The sequence below is a fragment of the Erinaceus europaeus genome, chromosome 1 (genome assembly GCF_950295315.1).
Source record: "Erinaceus europaeus chromosome 1, mEriEur2.1, whole genome shotgun sequence".
NCBI lineage: Eukaryota > Metazoa > Chordata > Mammalia > Eulipotyphla > Erinaceidae > Erinaceus > Erinaceus europaeus.
In genome coordinates, this window is record NC_080162.1 from 150,519,549 (window position 1) to 150,545,444 (window position 25,896).

General features: G+C 43.0%; 1 protein-coding gene across 5 annotated transcripts in view; it reads left to right on the forward strand.

Annotated features, from left to right (window-relative positions):
* The window catches only part of ARHGAP39 (Rho GTPase activating protein 39), a 104,497-nt gene that overhangs the window by 34,797 nt on the left and 43,804 nt on the right, over positions 1-25,896 (forward strand). For 3 of the 5 annotated variants that reach the window (XM_060197048.1, XM_060197039.1, XM_060197040.1), the window contains exons 2-4: positions 11,605-11,769; positions 21,263-21,697; positions 24,055-24,117. In XM_060197048.1, the coding sequence (XP_060053031.1) occupies positions 11,690-11,769; positions 21,263-21,697; positions 24,055-24,117 (578 nt within the window). In that variant the 5' untranslated portion in view covers positions 11,605-11,689. The remainder of the gene's footprint in view (positions 1-11,604; positions 11,770-21,262; positions 21,698-24,054; positions 24,118-25,896) is intronic. The other 2 variants (XM_060197045.1, XM_060197054.1) reach the window with 1 other exon arrangement.

Sequence of the window (25,896 nt, forward strand, 5' to 3'; positions counted from 1 at the left end):
TAAAGTTTATGAGTGGGGAGGGGAGAATTGGAGCAGCACTCTGGCATATGTGGGATTTAAACTCAGAATTTCATGCTTGAGAGTCCAGTGTTTTATCCATTGTGCCACCTTTGAGACGACAGAAACGAGCTTTTTAAATAAAAGTAAAAATAGAGCATGACTAAGCCATGAGACAGCTGTCAGAGGCTTACTGTTTGTTATTGGAGTCCCCTAGGAAATAGCATGACAAAAACCATTTGAAGCAATGGTAGCTGAAAAACTTTCATCTTAATGAAAACTTATAAACCTGGTTCAAGTAATCTTAACAGACCCTATGCACTGGAAACACAAGTGAAATTACAGAAGGCAGAACATAATAAAAGTACTTAAACCAAATGATGGAACATTTTTCAAAATAGCCAGAAGAAAAGATATTAGAGAAACAAAGACACAACTGATTATTCAGTTTTTGTTTGCTTGTTTTTTGGTTTTTTACCAGAGCACTGATTAGCTCTGGCTTATGGTGGTGTGGGAGATTGAACGTAGGACTTTGGAGCCTCAGGCATGAGAGTCTCTGCATAACCATTATGCTATCTACTCCCACCTGATTACTCTTTGGAAACTGTGCAGATGAGAGAATGGAACATGATATTCAAAGTATTGAATGAAACTATCAACGTAGAAACTGATTAGTGCGGTGTGAATACCTTTTAAAATGAAAAGGAAGGGTCAGGCTGCGGTGCACCTGGTCAAGCATACTTGTTACAATGTACTATGACCAGTTTGAGTTCCCACTCCCCACCTACAGAGGGGACACTACAGTTTCAGGTGAAACAGGTCTGTAGGTGCCACATTCATATTCTCTCTCTTTCTCTCTCCCTTCCCCTCCCCCCTCCCCCCTCTCCCTCTCCTCCCTCTCCCCTCTCCCCTCCTCAATTTCTATCAGGGAAAGGTGGAGGGGGAAGAAAAAATGGCTGCCAAGAGCTGGATATTTGTTCAAGGCACCAAGCCCCAGTGATAAACCTGGTGGCAAAAAAAAAAAAAAAAAAAAAAAGGCAAGAAAAAGAAAGAATTCATCACCAGCAGACCTTCACTGCAAACAATACTGTGGGAATTTCAACTGGTTAAAAGGAGATGAGGCTCTCTGGTATCTGGACCCACACAAAATACAGACCCCATAAGACAGGAATGGAGAACCTCCAGTCTATAGGCTATATACACCATTTGGTCTGGCCTGCCAAGATAATTGCAGGTGGGACTCGAAATTCAGTAAATATAGAAGTGGTTTTCCCCCCCATCATTAAACACTAATTTTTTAAGTTGATAATTTTGTATGGCTCATGAATGATCTTATAAATGTCCAAATACCTCTTGGCAGAGAAAAGGTTCTTAACCTTCCTATAAGAGATGTATGATTCTTTTAATATCATGTAAGCCTTATAAAAATGTAACTGTTTAAGTAAAAGTCTGAATAATGGGAGGGGTTGTTATACACAGAAGTGAAATGCATAATAAAAATGGCTTACACGGCTGGGGAGACAGCATAAGGTTATGCAAAAAGACTTTCATGCCTGAGGCACCAAAAGTCCCAGGTTCAATTGCCAGCTCCACCATATGCCAGAATGAGCAGTGCTCTGGGGTGTGGGTGTGTGTATAAAAAAATGTTAAAAAGAGGGAGTTGGGCAGTAATGCAGTGGGTTAGGCGCATGTGGCGTGAAGTGCGAGGACCGGTGTAAGGATCCCAGTTCAAGCCCCCGGCTCCCCACCTGAGGGGAAGGAGTCGCTTCACAGGCGGTGAAGCAGGTCTGCAGGTGTCTGTCTTTCCTCCTCTCTCCAATTCACTCTGTCTTATCTAACAACGACAACAATAACTACAGCAACAATAAAAACAAGGGCAACAAAAGGGAAAATAAATAAAATTTAAATTTAAAAAAATGTTAAAAAGAAGAGAGAAAAGTGGAGTACACATGGCACAAAGTGCAAGTACCAACGTAAGGATCCTGGTTCAAGCCCCTGGCTCCCCAACTGCAAGGGGGCTGTCTTCACAGATGGTGGAACAGGTATACAGGTATCTATCCTCTCCCCTCTTTGTCTTTCCCTCCTCTCTCGATTTCTATCTGTCCTATCCAGCAACAATAATGACACCAACAACAACAACAAAATGGAAAAAAATGGCCGCCAGAATTGAAACACACACACAAAAAATAAATAAATAAATAAATAAAATAAAAAAGAAAGCAGGAAAAGAGGAAACACAGAACAGAGAACCTCAGGTGACATCAAAAGTAAATAGCAAGACGGTGAATTTCAACCAAATCATGACAACAGCAGCAGCAGATATAGATGGCTTAATACCCCAATTAAAAAGGCGCAAGTAGTGGGGGATAGATAGCATAATGGTTATTATGCAAAGAGACTCATGCCTGAGGCTCCAAAGTCTCAGGTTCAATCCCCCACACCACCATAAGCCAGAGCTGAGCAATGCTCTGGTTAAAAAAATAAAATAAATTAAATAAATTAAAAGGCGCAAGTTGCAGCGCAGGAGGTGGCACAATTGCTAGAGTGTTGGACTCTCAAGCATGAAACCTCAAGTTAGATCCCCAGCATCACATGTACCAGACTGATTCTCTGATTCTTCTCCTCTCTTATTTTAATACATTTTAAGAAAAAAGGCAGAACTTAGAGTTTGGGGTGTAGGCCACTGGCGAACACATGCATTGCGTGTTTGAGGTCCAGAGTTCCATATCCAGCAGTAAATAAATAAATAAATAAATAAATAAATAAATGTAAGATGACAGAAGCTGTCAGATTACATAAAAGATCACTACCTAACCATACACTGATAGGTTTTACAAAACCCATGTTAAATAGAAAACATAAATAGATTAACAGTGGAGGGAAGGCTAAAGATAACAATTACAGCTGATGAAAAGAGAGCTGGAGTTTCTGTGCTAGTATCAGACATAGTGATTTTAGAGTAAAGAGATATAACGATATTCCCTGGCTTATATGGAATATTTACCAAGGAGACCATTTTTCTTTCTCATTAAAAAGATCTTAATAAACATAAACAAATCAAGTCATACAAAATTGGTTTTCTTTTTTTTTTTTTTATTTAAGAAAGGATTAATTAACAAAACCATAGGGTAGGAGGGGTACAACTCCACACAATTCCCACCGCCCAATCTCCATATCCCACCCCCTCCCCTGATAGCTTTCCCATTCTCTATCCCTCTGGGAGCATGGACCCAGGGTCATTGTGGGTTGCAGAAGGTAGAAGGTCTGGCTTCTGTAATTGCTTCCCCGCTGAACATGGGCGTTGACTGGTCGGTCCATACTCCCAGTCTGCCTCTCTCTTTCCCTAGTAGGGTGGGTCTCTGGGGAAGCTGAGCTCCAGGACATATTGGCGGGGTCTTCAATCCAGGGAAGTCTGGCTGGCATCCTGATGACACCTGGAACCTGGTGACTGAAAAGAGAGTTAACATACAAAGCCAAACAAATTGTTGAGCAATCATGGACCCAAAGCTTGGAAAAGTGGAGAGGAAGTATTAGGGAGGTACTCACTGCAAACTCTAGTGTACTTCTGCTTTCTTACTTTGGTGCCATACTCCAAACTCAGTCAATTTCTGCTTTGCGTTTCTACTTCTTTTTTTTTTTTTTACATGCATAACATTCCCCAGATTCCCATTTAACAATACAACCCCCACTATTTAATTCATCATTTTTCATGGACCTGTATTCTCCCCACCCACCCACCCACCCCAGAGTCTTTTACTTTGGTGTAATACTCCAATTCCATTTCAGGTTCGACTTGTGTTTTCTTTTCTAATCTTGTTTTTCAACTTCGGCCTGAGAGTGAGATCATCCCGTATTCATCCTTCTGTTTCTGACTTATTTCACTCAACATGATTTTTTCAAGGTCCATCCAAGATCGGCTGAAAACGGTGAAGTCACCATTTTTTACAGCTGAGTAGTATTCCATTGTGTATATATACCACAACTTGCTCAGCCACTCATCTGTTGTTGGACACCTGGGTTGCTTCCAGGTTTTGGCTATTACAAATTGTGCTGCCAAGAACATATGTGTACACAGATCTTTTTGGATGGATGTGTTGGGTTCCTTAGGATATATCCCCAGGAGGGGAATTGCAGGGTCATAGGGTAGGTCCACTTCTAGCCTTCTGAGAGTTCTCCAGACTGTTCTCCACAGAGGTTGGACCAATTGACATTCCCACCAGCAGTGCAGGAGGGTTCCTTTGACCCCACACCCTCTCCAGCATTTGCTGCTGTTACCTTTTCTGATGTATGACATTCTCACAGGAGTGAAGTGATATCTCATTGTTGTCTTGATTTGCATTTCTCTGACAATCAGAGACTTGGAGCATTTTTTCAAGTGTTTCTCTGCCTTTTGGATCTCTTCTGTGGTGAATATTCTGTCCAAGTCCTCCCCCCATTTTTGGATGGGGTTATTTGTTGTCTTGTTGTTGAGTCTGGCAAGCTCTTTATATATGTTGGTTATTAAACTCTTATCTGATATATGGCATGTAAAGATCTTCTCCCATTCTGTGAGGGGTCTCTTGATTTGGGTAGTGGTTTCTTTTGCTGTGAAGAAGCTTTTTAATTTGATGTAGTCCCATAGGTTTATACTTGCCTTAGTCTTCCTTGTAATTGGATTCGTTTCATTGAAAATATCTTTAAAAATTATGCGGAAAAAAGTTCTGCCAATATTTTCCTCTAAGTATCTGATAGTTTCTGGTCTAACATCCAAGTCCTTGATCCACTTGGAATTTACTTTTGTATTTGGTGAAATACAGTGATTCAGTTTCATTCTTCTGCATGTTTCAACCCATTGTTTCCAACACCATTTGTTGAAGAGACTCTGCTTTCCCCATGTAATAGTCTGAGCCCCTTTGTCAAAGATTAGATGTCCATAGGTGTGGGGCCTCATTTCTGGGCTCTCAATTCTATTCCACTGGTCACTGTGTCTGTTCATGTTCCAGTACCCAGCAGTTTTGATGACAATGGCCCTATAATACAGTTTGAGATCTGGCAGTGTGATGCCTCCGGTTCTGTTCTTTTTTCTCAAGATTCTTTTGGCAATTCTAGGTCTTTTCTGGTTCCAGATAAACATTTGTAACATTTTTTCTATTCTCCTAAAAAATGTGCTTGGGATCTTGATGGGGATAGCATTAAATTTGTAGATGGCTCTGGGTAATATATTCATTTTGATGATGTTAATTCTTCCAACCCATGAACATGGAATATCTTTCCACTTCTTTGTGTCTTTTTCAATTTCTTTGAGTAGTGACTCATAATTTTCAATATACAAGTCTTTCACTTCTTTGGTTAGGTTTACTCCTAGATATTTTATAGTTTTTGTTGCTATAGAAAAAGGAACTGATTTCTGGATTTCAATTTCTTGTAACTTAGTGTTTGCATAGAGGAATGCCACTGACTTTTGAATGTTAATTTTATAGCCTGACACATTACTGTATTGCCTGATGATTTCCAAAAGCTTCTTGCTGGATTCCTTAGGTTTTTCCATGTATACTATCATGTCATCTGCAAATAAGGAGAGTTTGACTTCTTCTCTTCCAATCTGTATGCCTTTAATTCCTTGCTCCTGCCTGATTGCTATGGCAAGAACTTCCAACACTATGTTGAATAGTAATGGTGATAGTGGGCAGCCCTGTCTAGTACCTGATCTGAGGGGAAATGCTTCCAGTTTTTCACCATTGAGTATGATGTTGGCTATAGGTTTGCTATATATAGACTCCACTATCTTCAGGAATTTTCCATCTATTCCCATTTTTTATAGTGTTTGATCATAAAGGGATGTTGTATTTTGTCAAAGGCTTTCTCTGCATCTATTGATATGACCATGTGGTTTTTGGTCTTGCTTTTGTTGATGTGGTGGATTACATTGATTGATTTACGTATATTAAACCAACCTTGCATGCCTGGGATAAACCCCACTTGGTCATGATGAACAATTTTTTTGATATACTGCTGTATCCGGTTGGCTAGAATTTTGTTCAATATTTTCGCATCTATGTTCATCAGAGATATTGGTCTGTAGTTTTCTTTTTTGGTTGTGTCCCTGTCTGCTTTTGGTATCAGGGTGATGTTGGCTTCATAGAAGCTGGCAGGGAGTATTCCAGTGTCTTCAATCTTCTGGAAGACTTTTAAAAGTAGAGGTATTAGTTCTTCTTTGAAAGTTTTGTAGAATTCATTTGTAAAACCGTCTGGTCCAGGACTTTTATTTTTGGGAAGATTTTTGATAACTGTTTCAATTTCATTAGCTATGATGGGCCTGTTCATGTTATCCACTTCCTCTTTACTTAGTTTTGGAAGTTGGTAGGTATCTAGGAAATCATTCATTTCTTCCAGGTTCTCTAGCTTGGTGGCATATAGTTGTTCATAGAAGCCTCGCATGATATGTTGAATTTCTGCAGTGTCTGTTGTGATTTCTCCTCTTTCATTTACTATCCGATTTATTTGGGTCTTCTCCCTTTTTTGTTTTGTGAGTCTGGCTAAAGGTTTGTTGATTTTATTTACTCTTTCGAAGAACCAACATTTACTTTCATTGATCTTTTGTATGGTTTTCCTATTCTCAATGTTATTTATTTCTGCCCTAACTTTAGTAATTTCTGTCCTTCTGGTTGCTTTAGGATTCCTTTGTTGTTCTTCTTCTAGGTCTTTAAGATGTGCAATCAGGCTGTTTATTTGTGCCTTTTCTTGTTTCCTAATGTGTGCTTGTATAGCTATGAACTTCCCTCTTAGGACTGCTTTAGCTGTGTCCCAAATATTTTGATAGCTTGTGTCTTCATTTTCATTGAACTCTCGAAACATTTTGATTTCTTCCTTGATTTCCTCTTTGACCCAGAAGTTGTTAAGAAGTGTACTGTTGAGCTTCCACATTTTGGCACGGTTACTAATCTTTTGTTGATTGTTAAGTGTTAGTTTAATTCCACTGTGGTCTGAGAAGATGCTTGGGATGATTTCAGTGCTCTTGAATAGGCTGATGCTGTCTTTGTGGCCTAACATATGGTCTATCCTTGAGAATGATCCATGCGGATTTGAGTAAAATGTGTATTCCAGTTTCTTGGGATGAATGACTCTGAAAATGTCCAATAGTTCTAGTTTATCTATCTCTTCATTTAGCTCCCTTATGTCTTTACTGATTTTCTGCCTGGATGATCTGTCAAGTTGAGATAGTGGGGTGTTGAAGTCCCCTACTATGATTGTGTTACTGTTAATATATTGCTGTAGCTCTTTCAGTAGAAGTTTGATGTATTTAGATGGCTTCTCATTGGGTGCATAGATATTAATAATTGTTAAGTCCTCTTGATTGACTGATCCTCTGAGCATTAAGTAGTGTCCATTCCTATCTTTTTTAATCTTATCTATTTTAAAGTCTATCATGTCAGATATGAGAATAGCTGTTCCTGCCCTTTTTTGTGGGCTCTTGGCTTGAATGATAGTTTTCCATCCTTTCACTTTAAGTCTGTGTTTGTCTTGTTGCGTTAGGTGAGTTTCCTGTAGACAACATATTGTTGGGTTGTGTTTTCTGATCCATCTTCCTACTCTGTGTCTTTTAATAGGTGAATTCAGGCCATTGACATTTATTGATATCAAAGATTGAAGATATTTTAACGCCATTCTTGTAGAGTTTTAGAGTGCTTTGATATATGTCCTATTTGTGGTGGTCTGACTATTTATAGGAGACCTTTCAGAACTTCTTTCAGGGCAGGCTTGGTGATGGTTGCTTCCTTCAACTGTTGCTTGTCTGAGAAGGTTTTGATGCTTCCATCTAGTCTGAATGACAATCTAGCAGGATATAGTATTCTTGGCTGAAAGCCTTTCTCATTGAGCACTCGATAGATATCTTGCCATTCTCTTCTGGCCTGTAGTGTTTGTATGGAGAAGTCTGCTGCTAATCTTATGGGTTTTCCTTTGTAGGTGACTCTTTGTTTTTCTCTTGCAGCCTTGAGGATCCTTTCTTTATCCTTATTCCTTTCCAATCTAAGTATGACGTGTCTTGGTGTCTTTAGGTCTGGGTTAATTCTGTTTGGGAACCTCTGGGCTTCTTGAATCTTTATGTCTTTGGTGTTGTCTAGACTAGAGAAATTTTCAGCTATTATGGCCTGGAGAATGCTTTCTTCCTCCCCTTCTCTTTCTTCCTCTGGTAAGCCAATAATGCGTATATTGTTTCTTTTGAAGTCATCCCATAGGACTCTGTTGTTGTTTTCAGCATCTCTTAATCTCTTTTTGAGATCTCTTACTTCTTTTTTAGTTGTCTCTAATTCATCCTCAATCTTGCTAATTCTGTCTTCAGCCTCATTGATTCTATTCTCTCTGCCCTCTACTGCTTTCTGGAGTTCATCTATTTTGTTGCCCTGCTCTGATACTGTTTTAGCTTGTTCAGCTAGTTGCCTTCTTAACTCAGCGATTTCAGCTTTCAGCTCTCTAATAACCATGAGATAATTAGAATTTTCTTCCATATTCTCATTTGTTGTTCCTGCATTTCTGATTACAATTTTTTCAAATTCTTTACTCACTCCTGTTATTATTTCCTTGGCTAATGTTTGGATGTTGAACTCGTTGTTTTGTGCTTCACCCTCTGGAGGACTTTTAGCTGGACTCTTGTCCTGGTTCGAGTCTCCAATATTTTTTCTTGTTGTTTTAACCATTTTATATAAGTTAACAGTTTTTTCAATCCCTGAGTTGGAGTTCAGTGGTGTAAAAGCCTTTTTTTTTTCCCCTGTAGGCTATGGGAGCCTGAGGGCTTTTAAACTATCAATAGGCTTCTTAGCTTAATCACTGACTCCTGACCAAGAGATAAAGTAGGGTGTGGCAGAGATAATCCAGTGGTTATGCAAAGAGACTTTCACAGCCCCTCAGCTATGCCACCGAGGTATAGGTCTTCTCCTGAGTTTCCCGGTTAGATCTCTGTACCCTGGTGTCCCTCCCTGTTGCTGCTCCAGATTCTGAGGGTAGTAGCAATGGAGACTCACAGTTGCACTTGGTGAGTCTCTGGGGAGTCCTTTCCTCCCTTCAGCTGTCCCCTTGTTGGTGGAGCAGACTGGAGGTGGTGTCTCCACTGACAAACTGTTGAACTGTTAGCAGTCACTTAATCTCTCCTTAGGCCCCTCTCTCCTCTCTGTCACCAGCCACGCGTGTTTGTACTCACGGGTGATTTACTGGGTTTCTGTGGTCATTCTAGTCCTGTCTTGTTTCGGTCCGGGTGGTCTCCTCTGGTATTCCTAGTTGATCGGGGAGAGGAGAGGAGAGAAAGCGATCTGCTGCTCGTAGCTCCGCCTCCGGAAGTCCACAAAATTGGTTTTCTGACACAAATGCAATTAAATTAGAAACAAATAGAAATAGCATTCTGTGTAGTCTACAAGTCAAAGGATAAATCAAAAAGGAAATTAAAGGTTTTTTTTTTTAATTTTATTTATTTATTAATGAGAAAGATAAGAGGAGAAAGAACTAAATATCATTCTGGTACATGTGCTGCCAGGGATTGAACGTGGGACCTCAGGCTTGAGAATCCAATGCTTTATCCATTGCGCCACCTCCTGGACCATGAAATTGAAGTTTTTTAACTGAATGAAAATGAAAATACAACTTAACCAAATTTGTGGAATGTCAGGAAAGCTTTGCTCTAAGGAAAATCTTCTGATAATGAATGTCTAAATTAGATTCTAAATAAAGGTTGCAAATCACTAAACTCAAATGTATTAAAAAACAAAGACTGAAAGAAAATATTTTCAGTCTTTAAAAGATTTGAAATACTTATGAATAAACATGGCTATAAATATGTGCACAGTCTACAAAAAATACACAAACATTGCCTAAAGAAAGTAGACACAGCTGCTCCTTGGAGAGAGATGCCATATTCATAGGTTGGAAGATTGGATGTTGTCATAATGCTAGTTCTCCTTTTGTTGATGTATAGATTCAACACATCTTTGATTAGGGTTTCGTTTGGCTGTTTTGTAGAGAAACTGATTCTGACAGAAATGCAGAGGGCCTAGAATAATTGAAGCAACTTCAAATGTATAAGAGTACAGTTGGATGACAAATACCTGACTTCAGACCCACAGTGTTTGGGGTTCCCAAGTGCTGGTGTAAGTCTCTGTGGGAGAGGGCTTCCTGAAGCAGTGGTGTGTAGCTAAGAGCAGACCAGGAGCATCATCTTTTTTCTTGACCAGTGTTGCAGGATTGGGGGAGGTCACAGAGGTCAAGTGGTGAATTTGAGTTATTTTCATGTTTTGGTAGAGACATTTTACTTTGTCAAAATTGTATGAACACTAGTGAGTATGTATGTGTGTGTTTAGGTGTCCCATGGGGGGGGTTGTATAAGATAATCATGTGCTTTTCTGCTAGAGAAGAAATTTTAAAATTATTATTATTATTATTTTGTCTTCAGGGTTACCACTGGGGCTCAGTGCAGGTTATCACTGCATCATGAATCCACTGCTCCTAGTGGCCATTTCTTTTTGTTGTTGTTGTTGTTGTTGTTGTTGTTGTTATTGCTATTGCTGCTGTTGGATAAGAAAGAGAGAAATTGGGAGAGGAAGGGGAAGACAGAGGAAGGAGAGAAAGATACCTACAGACCTGCTTCACTGCTTGTGAAGTGACCCCCCTGCAAATGGGGAACCGGGGGCTTGAACTGGGATCCTTGTGCGGGTCCTTGCACTTCATACTATGTGTGCTTAACCCAGTGCACCACCACCCGGCCTCCTCTCTCTTTTTAAAATATTTTATTTAGGAAGTTGGGCAGTATCGCAGTGGGTTAGGCGCACATGGCGCAAAGCGCAAGGACCAGTGTAAGCATCTCAGTTTGAACCCCAGCTCCCCACCTGCAGGGGAGTCGCTTCACAAGCGGTGAAGCAGGTCTGCAGGTGTCAGTCTTTCTCTCCCCGCTCTGTCTTCCCCTCCTCTTTCGATTTCTCTCTCCTATCCAGCAACAGTGACATCAATAATAACTATGACAATAAAATAAGGGCAACAAAAAAGGGAATAAATAAATATGAAAAAAATTAATGAAAACATTTTATTTAATGAGAGGACTAAGAGGAGAGAGAGAAGGAGAACCAGATACCACTCTGACATTTGATGCCAGTTATTGAACTCAGGACCTTATGCTTCAGAGTCCAACACTGCACCACTGCACTACCTCCTAGACCATGGAACTTCTCTTGGTAGTGTGGTACTCCTATATAATGTTGGGGCTCAGACCTACGGTTTTGTACATGGTGAGGTATGCATGATACTGAGTGAGCTTTTGATTGGCCCTCAATTTAAATTCTGTGTATTGACAAAATAGGGACACACTGTTTTTGGAATGTATATGCTGTCATACACGAGGTGTGAGAGAGATATTGCAAAAGACAGAGACCAGAGCCCTGTCTGGTGACCCAGGGACTCCATCTCTACAGTTCAGACAGCTTAACCATGGCCAGTAGGGGAGGAATTTGGTTCCGGTCTCCTAGGCTTGGGTGCGCCTCCCAATTTCCTGGGCTATGGGCACCAGGGTGTGAGGGTATTGGCTCCTGGGACCCAAGTTTATGTGACAGTGTTTTCTAAATTGACTTAGAGCCTTTTGCTTTCTTGCAGGGAGGCACCTTCCTAACTGACATTGGAAAGGTGTTCTGATGACCCACTGACATCTGTCCATCTGGGTACTCAGGAGAGGCCTGCGATGTCCCAGATACAGGATTACGAATGTGAGAACCGTAATGCCAGCGTGCAGGAGCCCCGGGTCTCAGGACCCAGCACCAGGTAAGAAGTTGCCCACTGCCTGCACTGCAGAGAAGAGTTTCCTGCTGTTATCCGGTTGCAGTGTTTTCTTCTAGAAGATGTGTGGAGAAAGAGAGAGGGAGCAAAGGAAAGAGTATATAGATATGCCAGGCCCTATGCTTGTGCAGTTCCTTCACTTCCAATTTGATTTTTATTTTTTATCCCTTTTTTCACTTCAGATGGAAAGAGGGAGAGAACAAGAAAGACAGAGGAAGAAAGATATCACAGCAGTGCTCATTCATCCATGGAGCTTGCCCCATTGCTTTGGTGTTCCTACACCAATCAGGGGTTGATAAGGCACAGATTATGTAGGGTGAGGTATCCCCTGGTCCTTTGCTTACTTACAAAAATTATTAATGTCTGACAGAACCAGAGCATCATTCTAGCACATACCATGCAGGGCATCCTACTCAAGTCTTCCTGCTGTGGGGGCAGGCGGGGGCGCACCTGGTTAAGTGCACAAGGACCCAGGTTCAAGCCCTTGGCCCCCCCCACTTTCAGGGGGAAAACTTCAGGAGTAGTGAAGCAGGGCTGCAGGTATCTCTCTGTCTCTTTCCCTCTCTGTCTTCCCATACCATCTCAATTTCTCTCCATCTCTATTCAGTAATATATTTTTTAAAAAATTATTTATTTTCCCTTTTGTTGCCCTTATAAAAAATTTTATTGTTGTTGTTATTGATGTCATTATTGTTGGATAGGAGAGAGAGAAATGGAGAGAGGAGGGGAAGACAGAGAGGGGGAGAGAAAGATAGACACCTGCAGACCTGCTTCACTGCTTGTGAAGCGACTCCCCTGCAGGTGGGGAGCCGGGGGCTCGAACCAGGATCCTCTGATCGGTGCTTGCGCTTTGCGCCACGTGCGCTTAACCCTCTGTGCTACCACCCGACTCCCTGATACTTTTTAAAAAATATTTATTTATTCCCTTTTGTTGCCCTTGTTGAATACTTTTTTTAAAAAGACTTAAAAAAAAAAAAAGACTTCCTGCTTGAGAGTCCAGTGCTTCATCTACTGAGCCTCCTCCTAGACCATAGCTTTGCTTCCTTTTGATTGGTTGGTTGTTTGGTTTTTATGAGAGAGTGAACAGACTATTCATCCTACTGGCTGAGCTGATTCTCCAGCTGCAAAAGATTACACAGGTGGAGATACTATGCTGAGTGGCTCCTGACGATTGACTGCTTTTGTCTTCCCAGATAGTGTGCCAATCCTGATGGAGGTTACTTAGCACCAAGCCAGGCCCCCCTCGACTTGTTATCTGGCAGAGGAAAGGCTTTGAATGCAAAGAGGACATGGGGCACACCAAGGATGTAGTCTACTCCTTTCTGCAGGGACCTCACGGGCTTTCCACTTTGACCCCTGGGATCATTCTCAGATTGGTGTGTCTGATTAGTGTGCCACTGAGTAGTGAGGTTGCCATCTGGGACATGGAGTATTCAGTCTGCACAGCCATTCCAGCTGGCTTCAGAGACTGTGATGATGAGGCACCTCCACAGCAAAGGACACTGTGCAGGTTGCAAAGTGACCTTCAACTGATGGGTTGATGGGAAATTTAGGAGAGATGGGGGCAGACCTTCAGTGTGAGACTGCTAAAAGAGCAGTCTCCAGGCTCACTGACAGCTTTGTTTCAGTAGATATGTTTTTGAGTCAGCCACCACCAGACTACCAATATCCCACTGCCAGAATTCACTGAACTCTTTTGTCCTTGCAACCTCCCCCACCCTCACCCCATGCAGTAACTTTAGTTCTGCAGTCTGAGTCCAAAGGCTTGATTTTATTGCCCTGTTTTGTTTCTTTACTTACCCCATGTGAATGAGATCATTCAGTATTTTCCTTTTATATGAATTATTTTAGGATTACTTGTAGGGCCAGTATAGTGGCAGTGAATTTCTTTAATTTGTTTGTCTGGAGAACTCCTTCAAACTTGATCTGTAATCTAGCTGGGTAGATTTTTCCCCCCTTTCATTCAGCTAGTATGACAGGGAAAGACATCACAATGCTGGGACTTACACCAGTGCCACTATGGCATTCTCACATGGTGCCGAGGGCTCAAACAGGGCTGCACACATGGCAGCATGCAGTCTACCCAGTGAGTTGTCTCTTCCACCTGGATAGAATATATTCAGAAAGAAATCTTTTCCATTCACATCTTTGAACCTATCATGCCAGTCCCTTCTGGCCTTTAGAGTGTCTATTGAGAAATTGGCTACTAGTTTGATGGGGCTCCCTTATAGGTGATACTTGGCTTTTTCTGTTGCTGCTTTAAAAGTTCTCTTTGGGGCTGGGTGGTGGCACACCTGGCTGAGTGCACATGTTACAATGCGCAAGGACCCAGGTTCAAGCCCCTGATTCCCATCTGCAGGGGGAAAGCTTTGCAAGTGGTGAAGCAGGGCTGCAGGTGTCCTTCTCCCTCTCTATCTCCCCCTCCCTCTTGATTTACGGCTGCCTCTATCCAATAAATTAATATAAGTATTTTTTTTAAGTTCTCTTTACCTTTAATTTTTGCCATCTTAATTATTATGTGTATTATATTAATTATTGGTGTACTTCAGGTTGGATTTGTATTCTTTTTTTTTTTTTTTTTTTGCTTCAGGGTTATCACTGGGGCTCAGTGCCAGCACTATGAATCCACTGCTCCTAGAGGCCATTTTTCCCATTTTGTTGCCCTTGTTGTGTTTGTTTGTAGTTGTTATTGTTGTCATAGTTATTGTTGTTGTTGGATAGGACAGAGAGAAATGGAGAGAGGAGGAGGAAGAGAGAAAAGTAGACACCTGCAGACCTGCTTCACTGCTTGCAAAGCAACCAGGTGGGGAGCTGGGGGCTCAAACTGGGATCCTTTCATCGGCACTTGTACTTTGCACCATGTGCGCTTAACCGTCTGTTCTACTGCCCAGCTCCCTGGATTTATAGTCTTAAAAGATTTATGAGAGAAAGAGAAAACAGAACATTACTTTGGCACATATGATGCTGGAGATTGAACTTGGGGCTGGGTGTTTGAGCACATGCATTACCATGCACAAACACTTGGGTCTATACCCCTAGTACCCACCTGCAGGGGAAAAGCTTCATAAGTGGTGAGGCAGTGCTGCAGGTCTCTCATGTGTGCCCTGCACGATCTCTCTTTGTATGTTTGTATCAATCTATCGATCTACCTATCTGTGTCTCCTTCTGTCTCGATTTCTCTCTGTCTCTATTCAGAATAAATAAAAATATCAGAAAAAATAGAGAAAGATGTATTGAACTTAGGGGCCCATACTTTAGAGTCCAATACTGTGTATTGCACCACTTTCCAGACTGCTTTTTGTTTGCTTGTTTTTATTTATTGAGAGAGAGAATTAAAGCATCACTCTGTTACATTTAATGTTAGGGCTTCAATGTAGAACCTCACACTTCAAGATCCACTGCGCTGGTTATTTTAAGAACCAGGATAGATTTATTTTGTTTGAAACTCTTTAGAATTTCTGGACCTGATGTCTGCTTCAGTTTGGGGAAAACTGTTGGCTATTATATCTTCAAAGGAGAATTTTGTCCCTTTTTCTTTTCCATCTCACCTCTGTAATGCAAATGTTTTATAATACTCATATTTTCTCTCTTTTTTAAATTTATTCATTCCCTTTTGTTGCCCTTGTTTTATTGTTGTAGTTATTGTTGTCGTCATTGTTGGAGAGGATAAAGAGGAATGGAGAGAAGAGGGGGAGACAGAGAGGAGAAAAAGGTAGACACCTGCAGACCTGCTTCACTGCCTGTGAAGTGATTCCCCTGCAGGTGGGGAGCTGGGGGGCTTGAACTGGGATCCTTATGCCGGTCCTTGTGCTTTGTGCCACGTGCGCTATGGCCCGACTCCCTAATACTCATATTTTCATCTGTTTTAGTTATTTTTTCTTTTCCCTGTTTTTTCTAGTTTCTCCTACTTTTTTCTATCACTGCTTCAACCTTTGACATGTGTCTCTGCTGTGTTTCCCTTTTGCATTGCAATATTGTTTTAAGCTCAACTACTGTAGTCCTTTCTTTTTTTAAATATTTTATTTATTTATTAATGAGAGTGATAGGAGGAGAGAAAGAAACAGACATCATAATGGTATATGTGCTGCCGGTGGTTAAACTCAGGATCTTATGCTTGAGAGTTCAGTGCTTTTTTTTTTTTTTAATTTCTTTATTGGGAAATTAATGTTTTACATTCAACAGTAAATACAATAGTTTATACATGCATAACATTTCCCAGTTTTCCATATAACAATACAACCCCCATAGGTCCTCTGTCATCCTTCTTGGACCTGTATTCTCCCTACCCACCCACCCCAGAGTCTTTTACTTTGGTGCAATACGCCAATTCCAGTTCAGGTTCTACTTGGTTTTGTTTTTTTTTTCTGATCTTTTTTTCCAACTTCTGCCTGAGAGTGAGATCATCCCATATTCATCCTTCTGTTTCTGACTTATTTCATTTAACATGAATTTTTCAAGGTCCATCCAAGATCAGCTGAAAACGGTGAAGTCACCATTTTTTATAGCTGAGTAGTATTCCGTTGTGTATGTATATACCACAACTTGCTCAGCCACTATCTGTTGCTAGACACCTGGGTTGCTTCCAGGTTTTGACTATTACAAATTGTGCTGCTAAGAACATATGTGTATACAGATCTTTTTGGATAGGTGTGTTGGGTTCCTTAGGAGATATCCCCAGGAGAAGAATTGCAGGATCATAGGGTAGGTCCATTTCTAGGAGAGTTCAGTGCTTTATCCATTGCGCCACCTCCTAGATCACAGTCCTTTTTTTTTCTTTTTCTTCTTCTTCTTTTTCTTTTTCTCTTTCTTTGTTCCTCTCTTTCATTCTAGGTACTAGGGCCTCATGCATCCATACTTCTACCACTACCAGACTGGTTTTATTTTTTTTTCTCCCCTTTTATTCTTTTTATTTCAGGTAGTGATAGAGACTCCAGCACTGCTGTCCCCTGTATGGAGCTTCCATTGATGCTTTTGGGGACGAACCTGTAGTTCATCCTGTTACAGTGCTGTGTAGAGAGACGTTTTTCTGGGGGAAGGACATTTTCAGTGTTACTGCCACCTAGAAGCTGACTTTTTTGTCTTTTGTTATGAAAACTTAGTTAAGATTCAAGTCCATTTCTATGTGAGTTTTCTTTGTGTTGTGGCTTTGTTGTTGTAGGTGGAGGAAAATGCTGGGTCTCTCTATTCAGCCATCTGGCCCCTCCCACTGACATTTCTTAGGTGGGCAGAGGTGGTAGGTGCACATTTGGGGCCCCTGCTGGTCCCGGAACCTGTGGGTTCTGTAGAAGTGTGGAGAGGGTTAGGACCTCTGGTGAGCAGTTGAGAGCTGAGTGGCCCATGCTGAGGGCTGGCAGGTAAGCAATTTAGAGCCCAAGAATATCCCTTCCCCCTGAGCTGCTATGTTTGCCTCCCTTGAGAGGAGATCTGGGCTGCTGCCTGCGTTGACCCCTTTTCCCCATGCCCTACACTTGACAGGTTCCCTGTAACAGCAGTCCATTATATCTGAGACACACACACACGTCCCATAATTTTATAGTATCACAAGGTTGAATAGTGGTTACCACCTTTTATGTATAGGACATTCCATTACCCCCACAAAGAAACCTCTTCCTTGACACTCATTCCTCATTCCCTTATCCAAGCCTTGCCAACCATCCATCTTTTTGCTGTCTGTAAAGTTTGCTGTCCTGGACTGTTTGTTTCATGTGATGCTAGGGAAATGAACCAGGATGTTGTATATGTGTGATTCTTCTGAGCTGTGTCCCTAGCCCTATTTTGTTATTCTCTATTTTTTAGAGACAGAGGAAGAAAGTAGGAGACACCAAAGCACCGCTCCAGCATACAGAGTTCCCTTAGTTTGTGGTTCTCCCATGTGATAGCAGTAATCATACACAGACAGGGCCTGTATATAGGAAATATATGCTCTACCACTGAAAGACCTTTCAAGCCCCCTTTCCAGATAATTTAAATAAGCCTAGGCTATCTTTGGTGACTTTTTTTTTTTTAATATTTATTCCCTTTTGTTGCCCTTGTTTTATTGTTGTGGTTATTATTGTTATTGATATCATCGTTCGATTGGACAGAGAGAAATGGAGAGAGGAGGGGAAGGCAGAGGGGGAGAGAAACAGACACCTGCAGACCTGCTTCACCACCTGTGAAACGACTCTCCTGCAGGTGGGGAGCCAGAGGCTTGAACTGGGATCCTTATGTGGGTCGTTGGCCTTTGCATCATGTGTGCTTAACCTGCTGCGCTACCACCCGACCCCCCTGTTTTTGTTTTTAAAGCACAGTTTTCCTAAGTTTAACCATATTGTGCCATGTACTTCTTTGTTTTTTGTTTTTTTGTCTCCAGGGTTATCGCTGGGTCTGGGTGCCTGCACTATGAATCCAGTGTGCCTGAAGGCTATTTTTTCCCCTTTTGTTGCCCTTGTTGTTTGTTGTTGTTATTGCTGTCATTGTTGTTGGATAGGACAGAGAGAAATTGAGAGAGGAGGAGGAGGAGAGAAAGATAGACACCTGCAGACCTGCCTCACCACTTAGGATGCAAACCCCACTGCAGGTGGGGAGCCAGAGGCTAGAACCAGGATCCTTAGCCTTCACACCGTCTACGCTTAAGCCACTGCTCTACCGCCCGGCCCCCTGTACTTCATTTTCATTACCATTTTGGTAATCCATTCTTCCAGTGTTGCACATTTGGTTATTTTCCCCTTTCAATTATGAATAGTGAATTATGTTGCTATAAACATTTCTGTATAGGGGTTCGGGTGGTAGTGCAGTGGGTTAAGCGCACATGGTGTGAAACGCAAGGACTGGAATAAGGATCCTGGTTTGAGCCCCCCGCTTCCCACCTGCAGGCAGTTCACTTCACAGGCGGTGCAGCAGGTCTGCAAGTATTTATTTTTTTCTCCCCCCTCTGTCTTTCCCTCCTCTCTCCATTTCTCTGTTAAAAAAAATGTGTATAAGTTTCTTTCCTTAAATTGCTATTTCTAGGACTTGTTTGCTGCATGATGAATCTACCACTACAGGCAATCATTTTTTTCCCTTTTTATTATTATTGTTTTTCTTTCTTTTTTGTTGTTAATAGAGATGGAAAGAGAGACACCTGCCAATCTGCTTCACCACTCACAAAGCATTTACCCTGTAGGTGGGCACCAGAGGTTTGAGGCCAGGTCTTCATACATGTGTGCTCTACTTAGAGCACCACTACCTGGCCCCTGCGTACAAATGTCTGTGTGGGCATGTATCTATTTGTTCTGTGTAAATACTGAGGAATAGAATTCTGGGTCACGTGGTCAATTTCTCTCTGTTCTACCCAACAACAGCATCAACAACAGCTATGGGGAAAAGATGACCACCAGGAGTAGTGGATTCGTAGTGCAAGTGCCAAACTCCAGTGATAACCCTGGAGGCAAAAATAAAAAAAAATAATAATAGTTAATAAGTAAAGCTTTAAAATGCATTCTCTCTCTCTCTCATACTCACACTCACATACAAACACACACTGCATGATCACAAAGGCACTCAGTTCCTTTTAAAAGGTTTCTGTTTTCAGGAGCTCTAATACTGCTGCCCTCTCTCGAAAGTGAAATAAGAAACAAAGAAAGGGAAAACACAGGATGAACTTAAACTAGCTGTGATCTAGTGTAGCAGAGCCAAGGTCTCTAAAGGGAAGAGGTGGGAGGGTGGGTGTTAGGGATCCACGACAGATGGTGAAGAAGGACTTAAGTTGGTGGGAGTGGCAGACTGCTGTCACAGGGAGATAAATTATAGCAGGGGTAGATAGCATAATGGTTATGCAAAGTGACTCTAATTCCTGAGTCTCCAAAGTCTTGTGTTCAATCCCCCGCACCACCATAAGCCAGAGCTGAACAGTGCTCTGGTTAAGAATAATAATAATAAAATAAAATAAAAAAGGGCCAGGTACTGGCACACCTGGTTGAGCACACATGTTACAATGCACAAGGACTTGGGTTTGAGTCCCCCACCCCCCGTCCCTCCCTGCAGAGGGAAAGCTTGTGAATGGTGAAGCAGTGCTACCGGTGTCTCGTTCTATCTCCGCTTTCCCTCTCAATTTTTGACTCTCTCCAATAAATAAATAAAGATAAATAATAAAAAATTAAAAAAGAAATTGTTGGGAGTTGGGCAGTAGCTCAAAGTGCAAGGATCCCCATTTGAGCCCCTGGCTCCCCACCTACAGGGAAGTCACTTCACAAGCAGTGAGCCAGGTCTGCAGGTGTCTGTCTTTCTCTCCCCCTCTCTGTCTTCCCCTCCTCTCTCCATTTCTCTCTGTCCTATTGAACAATGATGACATCAATAACAACAATAACTTTAACAATAAAAAAACAAGGGCAACAAAAGGGAATAAATATTTAAAGAAAAAGAAATTGTACTCATGTGACAACCACTGTGTTGTAAATCATTACTTCCCCCAATAAAGTGATTTTTTTAAATTTATTTATTTATTTTGCTTCCAGGGTTATTGCTGGGGCTTGGTGCCTACACCATGAATCCACTTCTCCTGGAGGTTATTTTCCCCATTTTGTTGCCCTTGTTGTTGCTATTGTTATTGTTGCCATTGATGTTATTGTTGCTGGATAGGACAGAGAGAAATCAAGAGAAGAGGGAAAGACAGACAGCTGCAGACCTGCTTCACCACTTGTAAAGCGACCCGCCTACAGGTGGGGAGCTGGGGGAGCTTGAACCGGGATCCTTGCACTTCGCACCATGTGTGTTTAACCCGCTGTGCCCAGCCCAGCCCCAATAAAGGGATTTTTTAAAAAAACTGTGTGGGGACAGTAAAAAGGTTTCTTTTTTCTCTCTAGACACTTGCGTATGTGAAAGCAGAACAAAAATTTAGCTACCATGGTGTCATACATAGAAGTATTGATACAGCCTTGTTCTAAATAGCTAAACTGTGTTGTTCCCAACTTTTCTGCTAACACTTGGCTAGTAGCTGTGTCCTGTGGTGAATTCCTTGGACTCCTGAGTAGAATAGCTCAGGAGTCTGACCCCTTCCCACATACTTCTTCAGTGGACCCAGCTCCTCTCCACTGGTCAGTGGGCGACTATGGTGGACAAGCAGTGGTGGCTGGGCATCCTGTAAGGCCGTACACCTTGCCTAGTCCGCTCTTGAAGACAAGAAGCATTTGAAGTGCTCCTTTCCATGCACAGAGAACAGGATTAGACAGACAAAACCCCTAGAAGGCTCCTTGGTTGAGAGTGTGTTGGATCTGATGAGCTTTCAGCTCAGGAGCATTGGGGTGACTTTGGTTTGGGTTGATTTTACTTTTTGCCAGATCTCTTGCCTTTGAAGCCGGCAGAGCTGGAAAGGGTCTGGTGGTGGATGTGAATCTCAGACTCATCATATTGGCTGGTAGGGTCTGTCCCCTCGTGGGGGTCAGGCTGAGCCTTTTTGCTTCCTGCTGGCCTTCTGTAGTTGGTATTCATCTCACAGCTAATGTTTCTCTCACTCTCTTAGGCTAGAATGGGTGGAGATCATTGAGCCACGCACCCGAGAGCGCATGTATGCCAACCTGGTCACAGGTGAGTGTGTGTGGGACCCACCTGCTGGCGTCCGAATTAAACGCACCAGTGAAAACCAGTGGTGGGAACTTTTCGACCCCAACACATCCCGCTTCTACTACTACAATGCCACTACCCAGCGCACTGTGTGGCACCGGCCTCAGGACTGTGACATCATCCCCCTGGCCAAGCTGCAGACCCTGAAGCAGAACACCGAGTCCCCACGTGCCTCGGCCGAGAACAGCCCTGGACGGGGCAGCAACATCAGCCGTGATGGCAGCACCAGCTCCTCCTTGGATCCTGAGCTGGATGCCAGTGAAAAGGCACAGGAGTCACTGGGGAGGGTGAGCCGGCAGGCTGCTTTTGGGACTGTGAAGGAGGAGACTGGCAGGTGAGGCAGGGGCCAAGGGAAAATGGGTGGGGACTGGGGCAGGTAGAGGAGTGGAGTAGGCATGGGGGCAGTGGGCAGCAGGGGCCTGTGTGTGATTGAGCACTTGTTTGTTCTAGCACCTGTTAGCTATCACTTTGGGAAAAGAATGGCTCAAGTCTGCTTTCCTAGATATAGGTTATCAGAAGATATCTGGGTATAGAGGTTTCTCTGACTCATAACTGATGCCCCTTGGTTCTCTCTGCTCAGGGAATGGGAACTTAGTGTTACCACCTGGCAGAGACAGCTCCCCAGAGCATGTTTAATGGTGGAACATTGTCGGGTTGTGCATCGCGGGAGAGAGAAGAGACCAGGAACTCATGGTGGAGCGGGAATGCAAATCTTTATTCACGCAGGCGTCCCAGAGTTGGGTGCGGGCACAACGGTTTAGGCGACGTGGAGCTAGCAAAATGGCCGCCTCCGCTATGCTCACCAGCCCTTCTCCAGGTCGGGACGCAGAAGAGAAAAAAGAGGGGGAAAGAGAGGAGAGAGCGCAAACAGGAGTGACTTTTATAGGAGAATTCTGGAAGTGGCAAGTCAGGACAGGATTGGCTAGGAAAGGGGGAAGGGCTGGTGAGCATAGCGGGAGGTGGCCATTTTGCTAGCTCCACGTGACACCCAACTCTGGGGCATCCGCGTGAATAAAGATTTGCGTTCCTGCTCCACCACGAGTTCCTGGTCTCTTCTCTCTCCCGCAGTGTGCAACCAGACAGAACATTTCTTTTTTTTTAAAAAAAATATTTTATTTATTCCCTTTTGTTGCCCTTGTTGTTTTGTTGTTGTAGTTATTGTTGTTATTGATGTCGTCATTGTTGGATAGGTAAGAGAGAAATGGAGAGAGGAGGGGAAGACAGAAAGGGGGAGAGAAAGACACCTGCAGACCTGCTTCACCACCTGTGAAGTGACTACTCTGCAGGTGGGGAGCCGGGGGCTCGAACCAGGATCCTTATGCCAGTCCTTGCGCTTTGTGCCACGTTGTGCTTAACCTGCTGCGCTACCGCCTGACTCCCTGTGAAACATTTCTTTTCCCCTGGCAAAGCCATGTTCCAGACAGAGGAGGCCTGTTATCACTTGAGTGCCTCTAGGAGATGGGTCTGGGAAACCCACTTGGTACTGCACAAGCTGGTGTTAGCATATCTTCTTGCAGCCTGGGAGAGGTGTTATTAGCGTCTTATTTTACCCTGTTATCTTGTGGCCTCATTATCAGAGCCAGGTAATATGTGTCCCCATCTAGGCTGTGTGGGCTATGTGTGCAGAGCTGGTGTTTCTACCCATGCTTATGGATAGCATTGGTGGCTATCTGACCCCATGTCTAACACAGCATACAGTTGTCTCCTGCCCACTGTTTCCATTGGCAATGTGGCCTGGAGCCCACATTTCAGATACCCACTTCTGAATGTTCATGTGCTGAGTGCCTGCACCGTAAGTATGAATACACTGAACCCCATACCCTGGATCCTGGACCCCATATCCAAGTGTCTGTTCCATGAGTGCTGCGTCCTAGACTGTGTATCTCATTAGGCCTGCTGGGTGCCAGGTGTTGGCTGAGAGCCTAGAGTAGATACAGGGCCTAGTGCTTGGGAACCCAGTTCCAGAAGGAAGGGTTGAGTGCAATCCATCAGGATGTGGGGCAGGACTAGAAGGTACCTGTGAATGAGAGGGGTGTGGACACTAGGAGGACCAGAGCCTAGCTTGGGACCTGGAAAGAAATGAAATGGCAGGAACAGGTGATTGGGACCAGGGTGGTTTCATACTCCCATGGCATGTGATTATCACTGCCATTCAAGCATGGAGGCTGAAACCATTAATGAACTGAGCTGGAGCGCAAGTGCCATTAGGTGGTGTGATTCTGCTCCAGCTGGAGAAGGTCAGGGACAGGTAGGTGTGAATACAGGACACAACAGGGCTCAGAGACTGGAGAGACTGCAGGCCTAGAACTGTCCAGAAGGGTCTGATGAGGCTTGGAACTAAATATTAATTATCTACAGAGCTACTGTGATGAGTAAATAAGTGAATGGGTTTGAGATGGTAGAACTTTTTGTCTGCTTTGTTTTTATGTGGTGCTAGGGAATAAACTAAAGCCTCATGCCTGTGTGATACTGATGAGAGGTTTCCTGGGTCCAACCCCTCCCTCCTTTCCTCCCTCCCTCCCTCTCTCCCTCCCTCCCTTTCCTTCCCATTTTCGGGGGCAGGTGGGTATCATAGCACCACTCCACTATTCATGGAGCACAATTGGGGCCTGGCTATAGAGCAACAGGTTAAGTGCACGTGGCTTGAAGTGCAAGGACTAACTCATGGAGTACACTTCCCCTTACCCCCAGGGCTATATTTGAGATGTCCACGTGGTGCCCAGGATCGAAATCTAGAGCTTCATCTACAGCAAGGTGTGTGCTGCAACCCCTAAGGCTAATTTTTTGTTGTTACTGCTGGGGCTTCACTATTCTGGGCCAGCTTTTTAAGATGGAGAGAGACTGGCCCAGGAAGTGGCGTTGTGGATAAGGTTCTGAATTTGATCACCAGAATCAAATATTTTTTGCTCTGGTTCTCTCCCTTAAACAAACAAACAAACAAACCTAGAAGAGAAGAAGTAGTAAGAGAGAAAGAGAGAGAGACAGAAGAGAACAACGCAGCACCAAAGCTCCCCCAGTATGATGGGTGCCCGATTCATACCTGATTACATGCATGGCAAAGTAGGCATCTTCCCAGGTGCGCTATCTCTCTGGTCTGCTAGCATTGTATTGAGAATATTTTTCTCAAGGACCAGCATAAGGATCCCGATGCAAGCCCTCGGCTCTCCACCTGCAGGGGTCGCTTCACAAGCAGTGAAGCAGGTCTACAGGTGTCTTATCTTTCTCTCACCCTGTCTTCCCCTCCTCTCTGTCCTATCCAACAACAACGACAACAATAATAACTACAACAATAAAACGACAAGGGCAACAAAAGGGAAAAAACAGTTTCCAGGAGCAGTTGATTCATAGTGCAGGCACTGAGCCCCAGCAATAACCCTGGAGGCAAAAAAAAATTCTCTCCCTGAGAGTCAGACTGTAGCATAGCAGGTTAAGCGCAGGTGGCACAAAACGCAAGGACCAGTGTAAGGATCCTGGTTCAAGACTATCTAGCTAACTACTATAGTGTACTGTACTATATTGTATTTGAGAGTGAACCTGAGGGCAGGGGAGATAGCATACTGGTTATGCAAAGAGACTGTCATGCCTGAGATTTTGAGGTTCTAGCTTCAATCCCCCACACCACCATAAGCCAGAACTTGAAGGAATTATATTAAGTGAGAAAACTCAGAGAAGGATGAATATGGGATGATCTCACTCACAGGCAGAAGCTGAAAAAAAAGAACAGAAGGGAAAACACAAAGCAGAACTTGGACTGGAGTTGCTGTATTGCACCAAAGTAAAAGACTCCAAGGGGGAGGGTTTAGGTCCTGGAATATAATGACAGAGGAGGACCTAGTGGGGGTTGAATGTGGAAAACTGAGAAATGTTACACATGTACAAACTCTTGTATTTTACTTCTGACTGTAAATCATTAATTCCCCCAATAAAGAAATTTAAAAAAAAAAGACATTATTGACATATAGGATACCATGGCTCAAACTTAGCACCTTATATTTGAGAGTCCAATAGTATATCCATGAAGTCGCCTCCCAATTCATCATTACTGTGTTGTTTTTGTTCTTACTGTTATTTTATTGCCCCAGGGTTATTGCTCAGGCATAGTGCTTACACTAGGAATTCACAACTCCCAATGAATGTTTCTGTTGTTATTGTTGTTGTTATTTTTTTTTTTTTTTTAAGATTTTATTTATTTGGGAGTCGGGCTGTAGCGCAGCGGGTTAAGTGCAGGTGGCACAAAGCATAAGGACCGGCATAAGGATCCCGGTTCGAGCCCCCGGCTCCCCACCTGCAGGGCAGTCGCTTCACAGGCAGTGAAGCAGGTCTGCAGGTGTCTATCTTTCTCTCCCCCTCTGTCTTCCCCCCTCCTCTCTCCATTTCTCTCTGTCCTATCCAACAACGATGACATCAATAACTACAACAATGAAACAACGGCAACAAAAGGGAATAAATAAATATAAAATTTAAAAAATTTTTAAATTTATTTTTGAGAAAGACAGGAGGAGAGAGAAAGAACCAGACATCACTCTGGCACAT